This window comes from Phaethon aethereus (genome assembly GCF_964289735.1).
Source record: "Phaethon aethereus genome assembly, chromosome: 6".
In the NCBI taxonomy this organism is placed as follows: Eukaryota; Metazoa; Chordata; class Aves; order Phaethontiformes; family Phaethontidae; genus Phaethon; species Phaethon aethereus.
The window spans coordinates 2,609,469-2,625,742 of record NC_138580.1 but is presented as its reverse complement, the minus strand read 5'-3'; the positions used below and the strand labels follow the sequence as shown (position 1 = coordinate 2,625,742).

The 16,274-nt window shown below is 46.1% G+C and overlaps 1 protein-coding gene across 1 annotated transcript; it reads right to left on the bottom strand.

Annotated features, from left to right (window-relative positions):
- Window positions 1-10,555: 10,555 nt before the first annotated feature.
- On the bottom strand, window positions 10,556-15,493 carry RBM43 (RNA binding motif protein 43; the record flags this gene model as incomplete). Its single annotated transcript, XM_082001161.1, has 5 exons — window positions 10,556-11,299; window positions 11,381-11,475; window positions 11,985-12,183; window positions 14,510-14,629; window positions 15,488-15,493. 5 exons carry the CDS (start codon window positions 15,491-15,493, stop codon window positions 10,556-10,558), a joined length of 1,164 nt encoding a protein of 387 aa, XP_081857287.1.
- Between the last annotated feature and the right edge of the window lie 781 nt (window positions 15,494-16,274).

The following is a 16,274-nucleotide window of genomic DNA, read 5'->3' as shown; positions in this document are numbered from 1 at the left end:
AAATATGTTACTATATGGAGCACATACAGCTGCTTTCCCGAGCAGCAGTGAACTGGTACTGATATGGAGCACAGCCTCAGCGCGTGCCCTTACCAGTGCTGCCCGTACTAAGAGTAGTTAATATTAAAACTGCCATCACTGGGTGCCTCTGCAGATCTACCATGAACAGGCATTCTAGGGTCATATCTCCAACCCAACCTGGGACATGCAGGGCAGCAAAACTCAGCCTCTCCCAAACCTCCTTTTGGGAAACCATCTGCACCCTCTTGGGAGATGCACTCTGGACTGGCACAAGCCAGCAGCAAGCCACTGGCCCATGGGAGGGGAAGGCCTTTTACAGATTGATCTACTGGTTTTCCCTGTGTTCAGTACAGCCCTGCGGGGCCTTGTGGACTCCCATGGGTGCCCACCAAAACCCATGCATCCCCAAGACAGGGGATGAAGTCCCAGCTCCTTTCGAGGTGATGAGAAACTCAGGCTGACCTCAGCAGCAGTCTAGAGGCAGGAAGGAGGCACTTTTGCTCCTAATCTGTGATCATGCTGCAGCCATGCCTGTATTTATTGCCTATGCATACCACACTACAAATTCAGGTATAAATTCAGTACAGAACACAATTAGTCAACCATCCGTTAGCAGCGTTACACATGGATGTGCAAAACAGGTTGACATAGCCCAATAGCAGGGCTACTAAGATCTACTCACCAATGCAACCATTAAGATGAACGAACATCATGATTTTATCTGTAAGCTTTTAGCTGTTGCCAGACTTGTGCAGTTGTGAAGAATCTGCAAAGGCCACTTAGCAGCAATATTTGAAAATTCTGCTTTATTTTGCCCAGCTTTTAAACCAGTTATTTGCAAAAAGTAATTTGTGGAAATGTGAATATCACACATGAAGGGAATTAAACCATTTCTCAAACTCCCATGCCTGCTCCAGACCTGCAAAAATTCATCCTGTGAAAAAAATATGTTTCATTGAACTGCATGATATAAAAAAAGGTGTTTCTTCCAGAAACTCAGAAAGACACTGCCCTGTGCTTCTCCCCTCCCCGCTTTGGTTAACTTGCCCTGATTTGCCCTCTCCTAACAGAGCCCATTCCATGCACCACCATCACCTCATCAAATTAGCAACAGCCCACAGTAAATATTTAAAAGGAAAAATTTCACAGCATGATGAGCAGACTTTTGCATGTTGGTGTAATAACAGAAGGAGAAACAAAGACCTCTAAGAAATACCAGTAAGAATTATCAAAGGGTCTTCAAGTCTCACATGCCAGAGCTGCAGCTACAACTGTGTGCAGGCACCACATTTTGCTGATCTTGAGGCTCATTAGTGGAAACACAGCTGTTTTCTCCAGGAGCTTGCCAGCTTCTTACTCTAATACTGACTTGGTGGGGGGGAAGCAGTTTTAATTACCACCTGGAAATAGACAGCAAGTGTTTACAAGTTGCAATTGGCTCTCCCATAGGGAAGAATGCAGAGTTCTCTTAACTCTTCGGTGCTGTGACCCAGGTATTTACTTCTGTTTGTATTTGCGCAAAGCCTGGGAGCGGTGATGGATGTGCCTTGGGACTGGCTGATACAGAAGCAGCAGCATAAACGTCAATTGACATGAAGTTACGAACTCAAGCGTTGATCCGCGCAGGCTGAGGTCCGAGCAAACCAAGCACAGCGCGCTTGCAAGGCCTCTGGCACGCTCCTTTTTAACATTTTGGCTGGGTGGCACTCTCAGCATGCAGTATTTGTCACTGAGCAAAACCAGTCAGTACCACAGACTCCTGAGTGGGAAGGTCTGCATCAGATACTAGGGCAACTGCGGGCATCTGAAATGCTCAGGAAACTAAACAATGCCTCACCTATGGTTGTACATCTGGAATACTTGCCCAAGAGTTGAAAGAGACCTGCTAGATGTGAGAGGGTTTTGCTTTATCTCTGGGTGCTGGGAAACTTGGGGGAACGCCAAGCAAGCACACATGTTAACCAGTCTTTGATCCCAGAAGACAGGCTGGGATCCCTGTGATCCAAACGGAAACTGGACACACAAGGACCGTTTTACACTGTGACTTTGGTGACACTGGATGCATTTTGCAAGCAAGGCTAAGCGAGGGCTCTTGCAGGAGAGGCACCACCAGCCCTTTGGTGCCTTCCTCCGCATTTCCAACGGAAAATGGACAACAAAGCAGGTGGGTAAGTAGAGGCAAAAGACTTACATGAAAATAAACAGCAGGACTCCAGAACTATCTAAAATCTGTCATTGTGCTGTTCATCTAGACACTCTGCACAGCAAGGAAGGCTGTGGATGCTATCTGTAGCAAGTACTGCACATCACCTCTTCCAAAGTGGGACAAATTGCTGGAGCGTGTCCAGAGACGGGCAACAAAGCTGGTGAGGGGTCTGGAGCACAAGTCTTATGGGGAGCGGCTGAGGCAACCAGGGTTGTTTAGCCTGGAGAAGAGGAGGCTGAGGGGAGCCCTCATCGCTCTCTACAACTACCTGAAAGGGGGTTGTGGCGATAAGGGTGCTGGTCTCTTCTCCCAAGTAACCAGCAACAGGACGAGAGAAAATGGCCTCAAGTTGCGCCACGGGAGGTTTAGATTGGGTATCAGGAAAAATTTCTTCACTGAGAGGGTGATCAGGCATTGGAACAGGCTGCCCAGGGAGGTGGTCGAGTCACCATCTCTGCAAGTTCAAAAAACATGTGGATGTGGCACTTCAAGACATGGTTTAGGGAACATGGTGGCTCTGGATTGATGGTTGGACTTGATGATCTTGAAGGTCCTTTCCAACCTTAGTGATTCTGTGAAATTCTCCTCCAGAGGAGGCTAGCTATCCCCAACAGCTATAAACTTAGTTTCAGCAACTGCCTTAATACTGCACATCTAAGCTCTGGTAAGATAACTATCATTCTCAAGGATCCTACATTTTATTAGGTATTCAATGTGATTCCTTATGGCAGTACTCAAGTCTGGAGACTCTTCAAGGTTACCCACATTAAAAAACTAAGAACATAACATAAAAAAAGCTAAAAATGTAACACAGGCCACAAATCAGCAAGACTTAAATACCTTCTGTGGCTCTGAGGCTGATGACATTGCACACCAAGTTCACTGCTGTGCCTGTCTGCTACCCAACCAGCTACAGCCCATGAAGAGGAGGGGTGGTGTGAAAGCTGGCCTTGTTTCTACAGCATCACTGCATGCTCAAGAAAGCCAAGCACAGCTCTGTGGCGGTGCATGTGCTTTAATAGGAATGCAAAGTGGTGTGGGAAGAAGGAGCAGGAGCCAAGCAGCTGGCTTCAATTAATCATCAGCTCTCTTGGAGGCTGGGAGGATGACTCTGCGGTGGTGAAGATCAGACCTCATTGGCTGTGGAGAGGGACCGAGGGGAGGCAGGTGGTGTGGGCAGGCTGTGATCTGCTGGGGCAACCTCGGGGCGTGTTGGTTAGGCGCATGGGGGGGCAGGGGGCTAGCTCTGCAATTAGCATCGAGCTAACAACTAGGTAAATACAGTTATTCTGGCTTTAGGAGAGTTTGGGGGCTGGGCTGATAACTGTAGTTGTTATAAATACTGTGATTTTGTGGGTTTTCTTAATCTTTCCATCTCCAAGTTCTCTTTTCTGTTTCTTTCTTTTGTAGCCAATTCACTGTCGTTTGCTCTTGCGGGCTCTGCTAGCAGTGGGATAGTTGATGTAGCTGAACTTTAACAGCTCCACATGTGGGGAAAAGTACTCCAGCTGCTACCAAGAACAGTATTTATGACCATGTTTTTAAGTGTGTTTTTGGAAGCACAGGTAAAACCATATCTGTGTAAGACTCTGCTCCCAGTGCCTGTCCCTTTTGCATCTAAATGAGACCCCCCCAAAGGAACATCTCTTCTCTATGGAAATAACACTGCACTTCCCTAAAGGCCTGTCTCTACCCTATGTAAATAAAATCACAGCCCCTCCAGGCCTGTCAGTGCTAGGCATTAATGAGCCTGCAAAATCATTTCTTCTCTCATTTGGTTTGGCAGTGCAGATGCTTAAGTCTCTCAATGTGTTACTCGGAAGGTTTGGAAAATGTAAAGTATGCCTGAGAGAAATGCCAAATCCCTTAACTCATGGGGGAAGTGCTCATATAACTTAGAGGGGGGAAAAAAGCGCTCTCGGTGGTGTTTACTGTGTGCATTAAAACTTCCCAGTTGTTAAGAACTGGCAGGATCTGCATAAGAGCTATCTGCTAATAAACAGAAGCACCCAGATGATGGTAAAAATGGCGAGTTTCTGCAAAGTCCCCATGTGCAGGCCAGGCAGGGCACGTCTATTTGCAACACCTAAAAGTGATGTTGCTTTTATTGTAATATTAGGAAAGACTTGTCAGAATCCATGCCAAAATGGAAGAGGTTTTGTGTTTCTTTTGTTTTGTTTTGTTTTTAAAGCGTGTCTTAACCGGAAGTCAAACCCATCGATATGTACCAGCACTGCCCACTGACTTAAGTGCCAGCCATGCCAAGAGGAGATGGGATGGGCTATTCTCATGTGCAGGAAGGGTGAAATTCCTGCATGCAGCGGTGATGTCTCCCCTCCAAAGTCCTTGTACTCGGTGGGAACTGGAGGAGACCACGTGCCCAAGAGCAGTGCAGGTAAGCTGGCATCCAAGCACAGCTTTCCATGGCAGGTCCTCACCTCCGAGGGATGGAGGTTACCAGGGAGCATCACCAGAGAGCAGAACTGCTGGCTTTCGCCTGTTCTTCCTTCCAGGAGCTCCCTCCTCGTCTCAACGTAGCGGTAACGGAGTGGTCATCCCCCACAGCTCACGTGCGCATCGAGGTGATCTGCCCTGCATGGTGCCACGTTGTGCACGCCTGGTTCAGGGCTCTGCGGGCTGAAGTAATGATGTGTAACAAAGGATTAACTAGAGCAGTGCCATCCGTCATTTCAGTGTGAAAACAGTAAGTGCTTGATTTCCTTACCCGTTTTTATATAAAGAAAGAACTGGGTATAAGAGCACCTCATCTGAGCAATGAAAGACTGGAAGGGACCACTCCCAACATGTGCTCCAGGCAAAGGTGACCTGAGCTTCACTTCCACCAGCTAAGGGGACAGAGCAGGTCCGGCTTCTGGCATCTCCTCCTTCGGCTGGGTCCAGCCAGGGAGACTTTGGGATTTCAGCTGCAAAGCATCTGGCTCCCTCTTGTGCTCCCCGTGCTTATGGCAGGAAAAGTCGGATGGGACAAAGTCCTGCTGGTGCAACCCGCTGGGAAGGTGGGTCCTGCTCGTCTCCTTGTGTCCAGCCCAAGAAGCAGATCACATCAGGAGCTGTTAGTCAAGACCTGACCTGATATGGACCATCTCCATGCTCTGGTACCCTTAGGCTTGCCAGGAAATACCAAGCTGTTCCTGGAGCACAGCTAGGGAATAGGGCGTGCAGCTCCATGTGCACAACGTGCAGCCTGCCGCTTGTAGCTTGATCGGGGATGAGTTGTGACTGTCAGCCATAGCTTCCACCTGGAGAAAATCCACCCTTCTCCTGCACAATTTAGACCAAGTAGCAGCACTACCATCCGTATATACTGCACTCAGCATGCGATGCGTTTCCTCTTCCGTAACGTCAGAAATTTAAGGAGTATGAATGATTTCACCTGTACAAAGATAATAGAACTTTGTTTTTCCAGTATTTCATACACCTTTTTTTTTTTTTTTTTGGTAAAGTACTCTGTGTTGCCGGTCCTGATCCATACTGCTCCTATTACAAAGGTCGTAGCAGTAACGAGTGGGGAAATCCGGCTGAAAAATAGCTTTAATGCAATGCTCCAGCAGCGGTGGCCGCTGCCGTTACAGGTTGTATTTCTTAACTGAGTTACTTTATGAGATTTCTTTAAAGGTCATTAACGGGTGTCAGGAGACAAAGGCAAGCTGTGTTAGGCAAAGCAGAAAAAGGGACTTGTTTTCCAGCAGATGTTCTACAACTCTCTATAGCTAAGGAAAAAATAAGTACAACCAGACTGGGCTCTGTCAATTCTGAACTGTTGTGCAGTTTTGACTCGATCTTTCTGGTTTTTGGTTGTGTGTGTTTGGGGTTTTTTAATAACTATTTTTTTTTTTTTTTTCTCTTAGCCAAGTTGTTTTATCTTCAGGCAGCCTGCTTGAGAAATCAGGGAAGACTCCCATCCTCTAATGGTAGGTAAAAATGGTAAAGTATCTACATGTGATTTCACTATGCTCTTAGTTTAAGAGAGAGAGATGGAAAAGGTCCTTTCATCAGTTACTGCGGCAGATTGAAGGGTAAAAGCCCAAAGGACAAGAAATGAGTTATTTTGAATTAAATTGGATAGAAGCCACGTATCCTGTAAACACCCACCAGCCACACTAAATGCGAGGGAAGAAGTCACCGCAGAAATGTTGTGCAATGGAGACGGAATTTCCCCAGCGCTAGCTTGGTCCTGCTCTACAGCTGCTTTTCTCTTGCACAAGACGTGCAACAAAACAGGAACGTGTGTGTTTGTTTATGGGAGCCTCCGGAGAGCCGAAGCAGAGCCAAGCAAAAGCCCCAGCTCCTTCGGATACACAGACTGCTCAATTCATCCCCTCTCTCCTGGTGGGAGTATGTTCCCATCCGACCCCAGCGGGCTGCAGGTACTGACTCACCGACCACCCGGAGCTCACCCTCAGCTGATGACTATTGCCTGTTTTCTTCTGGGTTTTATGGTTCCGAGTCTCCAGTGTGGCCGGATGAAGACGTAAGCCTAAAAGTTGTCTTAAAGAATTAGTTATTTGCTAGCAACACTATTTATTTTTCCTATACTTTTTTTTTTAAAGTGAGACACATGGCTCCCAAAAGTAGCAAGTACTTCTTCCTTCGGAAAATGTCACTCTGGCATGGCAATCTTTCAGGAGATGTGACAGATCTTTTGTAGTATGTGTTTTTTTAACAAATGCACAGAAAGTTTCAATGCAACTCAAAGCTGGCAGAGGCCGTTTTGACGACACTTACACCTGCAGGAAGGGCTTTTTTCCTAGTGGAACAACCTCCTTCCCGTAGGAATTGAATACATCTTTCACATTGCATAATTAGATGCACAGGTACAATGGGGAGAAAAGGAGGTTTTGTTCTCCCTTTGCCAGGGCAGCACTTTGTGTCAGTGATGGAGAAAGTACTCCAGTAAACCATTCTTCCTCTGTCCACCTCTCCCGTCCCCTCCAGTCAACAAGGAGATTGTTTTTGCCTCCAAACTGTATAATATTTTCCCAGGGATGTCAAATTGTCTCTTGAATCCTCAAGTTTTCAGGTGACAGAAAACAGTGTTTCCCCCACTGACCATAGTGGGGTGCTGCCAGGAACTGGGCTCAGATTCTGCTGCTGTTTGTGACCTTTTTTATTTTTTTTTTTTTTAGGCTTTGTCAGTAGGAGTTGTGCCTCAAGCCAAAATTAGGCTTTGTATTTTTACAATGTGAACTGTTATGTATTCCCTTCTGGCAAAGGGCAGCAAGCATCAGCACAGCAATAAGGACAAATATTTTGTTGAGGTCTCCCGAACAAATCCTCTATTCAAACTAAAAGTGCAAACCTGATGCTGAGAATACTGAGTCAGCAGCGATATTTTAGATCTAGGAATAATGTCTGATATGGTTTCCCAGATACCTTCCAATACACAAAAATACTAAATGCCTTTGTCAAGTGGAGTTTAATAGATACAGCAGTGCTTTGGTTTCCATAAAAATAACTGTGAGAATGAGAGCTGGCAAGTCTCTTACCAGACCTAACACTGATTTGTTTTGTTGTATTGAAGTATTCATGGTAATGACAAAATTGGACTTTTTTTGCTCAACAGCTATTGTTTTCCATGGTATCTGCATCATGAAGGAAGGAACAAATATGTGCTTCACTTATGATGTTATTCTGCTGAAACGCTGTTCATATTTTTACAGCAAACACTAGTCTATCCTGGTGGATCACAGCTTTTTTACTGCGACAGAAAGCAGGTTCCTCTGTGGGGTTAAATCTTAGAGTACCTCAGTCAGTCACAGGCTGTAGATGCCACAGCCTCTCTACTATCACTTAGTAAAGACCCTGTGCTGCCCTGCCCTTGCACAGCTACAAGGAACCATCAAAGGTGACAAAGATGAGGTTCCCAGCCAATGCTGCTGCAAATTTGAGAGGGGACCTTATCAATGTCTATAAGTATCTGCAGGGTGCCTGCCTTATGGAGCCAGTCTCTTTTCAGTAGTGCCCAGTGACAGGACGAGGGGCAATGGGCATCAACATCCTGCAGAACAGGAAGTTCCACCTCAACATGAGGAAAAACTTCTCTACTGTGAGGGTGACGGAGCACTGGAACACGCTGCCCAGAGAGGTTGTGGGGTCTCCTTCTCTGGAGACCTTCAAAGCCCGACTGGTCGCATTCCTGTGCGACCTGCCCTGGGTGATCCTGCCTTGGCAGGGGGGTTGGACCAGATGATCTTCACAGGTCCCTTCCAACCCCTACCATTCTGTGATTCTGTGAAAAAAGGAGCCCCAGAAAGCCTGGAGCATAACAACAGCTACTATTTACTAATCCACCCTGGACCCAAATCCCTATTTACTAGGCACTCCTTAAACACTAAACAACCAAGGCAAAGCTCTTTTTTTGTCTAAAGAAATGACATCCTGGGTATGAGACCAGAGGGAGCAGATGGGAGAACACCGGGAAACAATGAGACAATGCCCCAGCGCTGCCAAGGACGCAGTGGCAAAGGGACATTCAGCGAGTGAATTGGAAAAGGAACTGTTAGAGCTGAACCAGGATTCAACAGAATAATTTTATTCAACTCTCATGTTTTCAAGATTTTCAGTTTTTGACGGAAAATCCTTCAGTAAAAAAGGCTTGCTTGCCAGGCAGCGAGATCTGAATGACACCTGTACCAGTGCTGCAAACTGTTGTTGTCAAACTTGACTCAAAAAGCAACGTTCAGCCAGCAGTAACCAGTCAGGATTCAAACTGACACCAGTGCCACCAGTTTACCAGTCTATCCCTAAACATTTATTGAAGTGAACAGGAAATACTAATGAATCAGAAAAAAAGTAGGCTCTTTAGAAAAGAGAAGGGAAGACGAAGCTGGACCCTGGGAAAGAGCACTAATTTCATTAAAGGATTATCCTTCATAGAGGATTTTCTCTTTCACAAGGTTGAAAAACTTCCCATCTTTGCTTAAGCTCTGTGGGGAGCACCCAAAACAGCTCGGCGCTGGATTGCTGCCCGCGCTCCGTGGGGAGCAGAAGAGGGGCTCTTCCAGGGCCTGACTCTGGGCGCCCGTGCTGAGCCCCACCTCCGGACGCCCTTGATGAACCTACTTCTACAGGGGAACTTGGAAGAGGTTAAGCCTTTGAATACTACTCCCCCCACTTCCAATTCAGCAAAGTACTTAAGCTCATCATCTTCCCACTTTGACAGTGTATTTTCATGCACAGCATTGGCACTAGTTTAACAACTTTATCTTTCATTGGCATAATTGCAATGGATAATCAGTCATGACAAGAAAATGCCTAAAGCATTTCCTTAGGCTTTAGGTTTTGGCTTCCAAATGAAAGTCCGGGGGTTGGTTAAAAGAACATGGGCACGATATTTTGTATAACTAATATCTTTAATGGCATAAAACTTAAAACATTTCCTGCACGTAAGGCAAAAGAGACAGTGCTCTGTGTGTTTTGACAAAGTATTCTGAACACACTGATATCACACAATAAAAGTTACTTCCTAACTTGGTTTTATAAAAAGCCTAAATTAGGATGGGCATTTGGATCCTTGTAATGGGTATCAAAATGGAATTGCATACACAAAATCTGATTCAAAAGTCTAAGTGTCCCAAGATTTTCACATCAAACTTTTAATATACTTTCATGTCTACATAACATGCTGTCAAGGGATGCTGCAGATGCCGTTATTGCTCCTATGAAAACAAGTTCACTTTTTTCCTGCTTTCAGGAACTTCTAATGCCATCTTCTAAGGTCTTTCTCAGGACATGACAAGCCTGTAAATTTAATAAGCATTCCGTGTCAAAGCCCTACCTTCTTTGTGCATCTCAATGACGTGAACTTCTTTCTGCAGATAAAGGCAACAGAAAAAGGCCACCATTCCTGTTTTCAGTGGTCATCTCCTTCCACAAAGAAGCATAACGTCAATGCAGTATTTTGTATCAGGTTGGCTCGCCCACCTTTGTCAGTCTGACTTCTTATGCCAATGAGAACTCTTTTAAAAATTCCTCTTTTCTCATCATATGCTCCCTGACAGCAAGACAGAATGAGTGTGCATGTGCCCAGAACGCAGTTAACAAAAGAAAAAAGGTGGCTGTATCTGGACAGAGGAGGCCTGACTTCTTCAGCCTCTAAGCTCAGGAGAGATACAGAGATCATTTGTTTCCTGTTCTGAACTATATTTTGTATTTGGAGGGAAAGGACTTGTTCACACTCATGTGCAGACTTCCCAGCCTGTGAGTGGGAGGCAGGAGACAGATCCGCAGTGACACAGAAGTGCACAGGTTGCACCAGTACAGTCTGTATGAGAAGCACAATGCGTAAAAAACACGAACACCAACTTTCTACCTGTTTTGAAACAGGCTCTGAATCTTATTGCTCACTTCCTTTGTAAATTCAAAAATCTCAGAAGAATTTCCTATAACATCAATGTGAGTATCATAAGGAATGATCAAAACATAGGGATAACGGAGTTTTAGACTTTCACATGCCCATTTATATCTCTGCTTTTCATCTCTGGTGTGCTCCTCAAAGTAGATCCTTTCTTTACGTAAAGCATTATGGAGTTCCACAGACTGATTTTCAATTTTCTCTTTGACTCTTAATACCTGTCCAGCATCAGACGTACTTCCAGCATTCTTAATATATACTGTAGTGATATCACCATCAGTGACGTCAGAAATTACAACATCATCATTTACTAGGAATGTCCCGGAAAAAAAGAACTTCATGTAGTGATAGGTATCTGTGTCAAGAACAACCACTTGTTTTTCCCCATCTCTATCGTGAACAAAATTACCCGTCTCCGTGGTAAGTCTCTGTTGCTGTAGCCTCCTTCTTGGTCTCTGATGGAACTTACTTTCTTCTCTTTTGTCCTTCTCTGAAAGGGATTTTGCTTTCAGTAAGAGAAAATCTCTTAGCAATTTGATCGCTGGAAATGACCCTTGAACAGAAATATGACCATTGGATTGCAAAGGACCAAAGCTCAAAGCTGTGCTCTTCTTTTTAAATTCTTGTATCAGATCTTCTAAAACAAACTGATCTTTGAAAATAGACATATTGAGGACAGATGTGACAGAGCTGAAGACCTAGAATTTTGAATTAGAGAAGTTAAGTAATGGTTAACATAACAATGGAAGTACAACTACATAAATTATGAACAAGCTTACGTTTTCACAGTAACGGGTTACTTTCAGCAGATAACGTCTGGACAACCTCTTGTCTTCTAGTCGATGTTCATCCTTCTTTAGAACATGCTCTACAACTAAAGAGAAAGCCAGATTGACTTGTTGCACCGTAAGATAATGCGTCACTGCCAGCCTGATGGCAGAACACGAGCATTTTTCTCTTGATGCTTTCCCTAACAATTTCCCATACATACACACAGGCAATTCAATACTCTTGCCTAATATTTTATGTATTAGTCAAAATTGTTCAGAGAGAGAGACAGAAGCCTGTCGTTTTAGAACATTAATTGGCAGCGATTTATTCTCAAAGGCCTGACTACAAAGATCGTATCTGTTATGCATGGTATAAATTTATTCCTAAAAACAAACATAACAAACGCTTTGCACGAAGCCTGTTCAGGGTCACGACTTCACTGAACAGAAAAAAAATACTAAAACTTTTGATTGACTAGAAGAGTCTAGTCTCCCCGTTCTGTAAAATTCTACTGCCAGTAAACAATTTAAAATAATTTGCTTTAGGGTTAACATTCTAGGGTTAGATCTTTGGGGGACAGCTGTATTTACTGCAGTATATTAATGCAAATACCTTCTTGATCTTCAAAAGTTACATATGCAACTCCTTTTTTCATTGTTGGATACATTACTTCTTCCACATCGCCACCATTATTCTTCGACATTTGGAAATGAATCATCAGTATGTCAGTCATAACATCATCGTGCAGAAGGCCATCTGGAACACCAGCGATGACAACTGTCCTTGCTGATTTAGCAGCTTGTCCTGTTGCCTGGGCAGAGACATGGCACACCGTAAATGACAGGAGTACCCGTGGCCTCCCATGGAGGTTACCTGGCTTCACCCCCATCGAAGTGACTCTCCTTCCTTTTGCACAGACAACACGTGCATTTAGTAGCTAATTAAGAGTGCTAAATCAGATTTCAGTGAATGCCGGGCTCCCTCAGGCACCTTCACATTACTGTGCAGTAAAAATTGGCCTAACTCTTAAGTGTAATTAACACCCTCTCAGTATCTTATTTTCTTAGAGCAGTAAAAATTAGAACTAAATTTGACAGTTTCTCAAATGAAAGGTCCAGTGTCACACTGGTAAGGTTGTTTCCTCTGATTCTAATATTCAAAATTTGAAGAGAACAAAACATTTTAATTGCATGTACTGTTCAGTAAGAACTGTCTTATCAGAGTGGAGGGGTCAGATTCAGACCCTTGATTCAACAATACTTGTTGAATTCATGAGAGCTGGGATCTACGGTTGTGCTCTCAACTCATCTCTCCACTTACTAAATGGATAACCTTGTTAAATTGGAAGAATATAATCCCAGTCATCTGAGACTTGCAGTGCATGAAACAACTAACCACATACATGATTTTCATCAGAGCCAAACCTCCCAATCCTGCAAACACGAAACTCATCCTATTGGATTTGCATCCGTGTCTTGTTAAGAAAAGCGTATTTTCTTTCCATTCTTATTATACAAACATAAACAGCAATATTTCACTGGGAATATCACAGCAAAATTACTGTAAATGGTAGAACACCGAGTAAATTTTGCAACAGTTCATTGACTTTTTGGAAGAAAGAAAATAATTTAGTATGTCTGCATGGCAGCGTTCATGGGAACGAACTGTCAATAACTTCAGAGCGACTGTGCTCGAGGTCAGTCACTCCATCTAAATTCCTTAGGCTTCTCTGACAAAGTTGCTTCTGGACCTGAGTTGCATAAAACATTAGGGCCAGCACAGCAGTTACAAAGCCTGCAGAATGCGCCGCCGGGGGCGAATGCTTTGTTGTCGTGCATCCAAAGCCTTGTTGTGGACCACCATCGCAGTGCTTCTAAAGGGAGAGAAATTCAATGCGACTGTGCAACCGTGCCAACTTTCAATTCATAAAGACAGGAGGCCTTTTTTAATCACCCATCAAATTTAAAAAGCCAGGAGCTTTAATTATATTAGGCAATTATGTTGGTGGTAACGTTCGTGCGAAAGCAAGTTTCTGCGCTAATGAGACAACATGAAGAGAATATAAACAAGGTGCTTCCAAGATCGACGGAGCTTTGTGCAGGATTTTCTCACGCTTCACGCAGCCGATGCAGCCCGTGCCCGAGCGGGAGCGCCCAGCTGCGCGCCAGCCACCTCGCACCTCGCCAGCTGGTGTCCCGGAGCAACGCTCATGCCTGCCGGCGAGGTTCGGAAAAAACCACACCGCAACACAACCACGCACATACGGTTCGTTTGTGCAGAATCACTTCCGAGACAAGCCTGCCTTCGGCGGCGGCGGCTGCCGGACAGACGCGCGGAGCCCCCGCAGGCGCCGCGGGGACGCGGGCGGGCGGGTAAGGCAGCGGAGCGCGGCGACCGCCGGGCCGTGCCTTTGCCGCTTCGTGGCAAACCCGCTACACGGATCAAGGCCGACAAGAGGGCGGGTATGACGACATAGGCCTCGTCGGTTCTCAGCGTTGTTAAAAAAAATGAAATAGTCGCACTCGTGAGAGGGAAGTCAGACCTGCTGCCAGCACTAACGCGAGGGCCCGGACAGCAGGCCGTGGCAGATGGTGCCCGAAAGGCCCGGGCCCTTCCGCGAAAGCTCCCGGCGGGAACCGGCCCTTGCCCGCGGAGGGCCGCGGCCTGCCGCGGCCCCGGCCCCACTCAGGACAGCGGCGCTCCCCCCCGCCCGCCGCAGGCACTTGCCATGGCCGTGGCTCCGCCGAGGTGGGGCTTCCGCCGGCGTCCGGAGCAGCGGGCGGAGGGCGGCTGGCCCCCGAGCGCCGCCCGTGCCGCCGCGGCGGCTCTCGGCGAGGAGCGGGAGGGCTCGGCCTGCCTCGGCCCGGCGCGGAAACCGAAAGAGAAACGGCGGGCGCTGCGTGCCGGGAGCTCCGCGGCGGGGGCGGGCGGGGGCCGCCTCCTCCGCGCCGCCTCCCTCCCGCGGGCAGCGCGGCGCGGGTCTGCGGCGGGGTGGCCCCGGCGGCGGCAGCGCCGCGCTGCTGAGAAGCGGCAGGAGCTGCCCGGTAGCCAGCCCCGGCGGGCGTTACCTGGTCCTGCTCGTCCCTGCCCCCCCTCCCCGGAGCCCCTCACTGCCTCCTCGCAGGGCACGGCTGTACGAGCAAGGCGCCCAGGGGCACGGCAGCCACGGGGGCTGTACCGAAGGCGTGCAGAGGGTCCCACGCCAGGGCTGCCCGGCTGACTCGACCTGGAGGTTTGGCTCCCGGTGGAAGCTGCACCTATGAAAATGTACAGAACGTGTATGTAGAATGGGTATAAAAAAGCTCCGAGGGCTGGAACAGCTCTGCGGTGAGGACAGGCTGGGAGAGCGGGGGGGTTCAGCCTGGAGCAGAGAAGGCTCCGGGGAGACCTTCCTGCAGCTGCCAGGGCTTGGAGGGGCTTAGGAGAAAGATGGGGACAGACCTTTTAGCAGGGCCTGTAGCAATAAGACAAGGGGTAACCGTTTTAAACTGAAAGAGGGGAGATTCAGACTAGATATAAAGAAGAAATTTTTGACCATGAGGGTGGTGAACCCCTGGCCCAGGTTGCCCAGAGAGGTGGTCGATGCCCCATCCCTGGAAACATCCCAGGTCAGGCTGGACGGGGCTCTGGGCAACCTGATCGAGTTGGGGATGTCCCTGCTCATGGCGGGGGGTTGGACTAGATGGCCTTGACAGGTCCCCTCCAACCCAAACTGTTCTGTGATTCTATTCTTCCAATTTCCAGTCAAAGATAAATTCACACCAGTAGGTAGAAAAAAGGATATTGCCATTTATAGAAACATCACCTAAATTCTGTATTATTGTTTTTCATCATTAAAAAACTGTTTTCCTGCATTTATGTGGCACCACTATTGCTTTAAAATTTAAACAGCATCATCAATTCATCAGAGAGAAAAGCAAGACATTTACAAATACTGATTATCTCAAAATGTTACTGAAAATCTCATCTTTATTATATGTACTTAAAACAGCAGCTTCTCACTACTCCCACACATTGTATTACCTTATAATAATTTCAAACTTTTTCCTTTTTTAAAGATTTACTTCTCAACATTTTTCAGCGAGGTACACTTAAAATTCATGACATTTTTTTACCTTCATCAGGTCGTCCCCCCCCCTTTCTTTTTAAGGCATCTGATCTTTGCAACATTTTAGGACTGTTACAGGCAAAACTACGCAATCACTCCAGTACTACTACTTTTTTTTACAAATAATTTCATAATTGTCAGGTAATTAATCCATGCCTTTGCATGCACTATACAGCAAGAGGTGCTACAGCCACATCTATCTCACCCAACAGTAAATTCAAAACCAGCTGTGGTGCTAGCAGCCTTTTAGTTTCCAATATTCAATCTTATCTATCACCTATTAACAATTTTCCTAGAATAATGATACCTGAGGTATATTTGTAGTGCTGCTCTTGCACTAGCTTGGTACATTGTCCTTTTTCTGCATACTAAAATGTCAGCTACTACGAAAATAAGTTACTTTCAATGTTAGACCCATGCTACTTTGACGTTCAGATTATTGTTGCCAAACTATTTCAGCCCCCAAGGGTAGCAAATAAAAACGACCACAGCAGAGAAGGGAAAACATTCCTCCTTAGAAAATCAATCCTTCTCTGACTTTGCACTTCCATTTTATTTCAAAGATCTTCTAGAATGAGAACTGGAAGGACAAACTGGAAACAAAAGGGGGACTTTACATGCTGAAAAATTAATTTGCCCTAAACTCTGTATGACTTTTTCCAATGAGCCCCTCTCTACATACCCTCCCAGAGCCAGCAGCCTGGCCAAAACAGACACCTCAGCGTTTGCCATCAGACTGTTTTCCCCGGCCTTCTTCCAAAGCAATCTGTTTTAAACAAAGAATCGTCTCAATT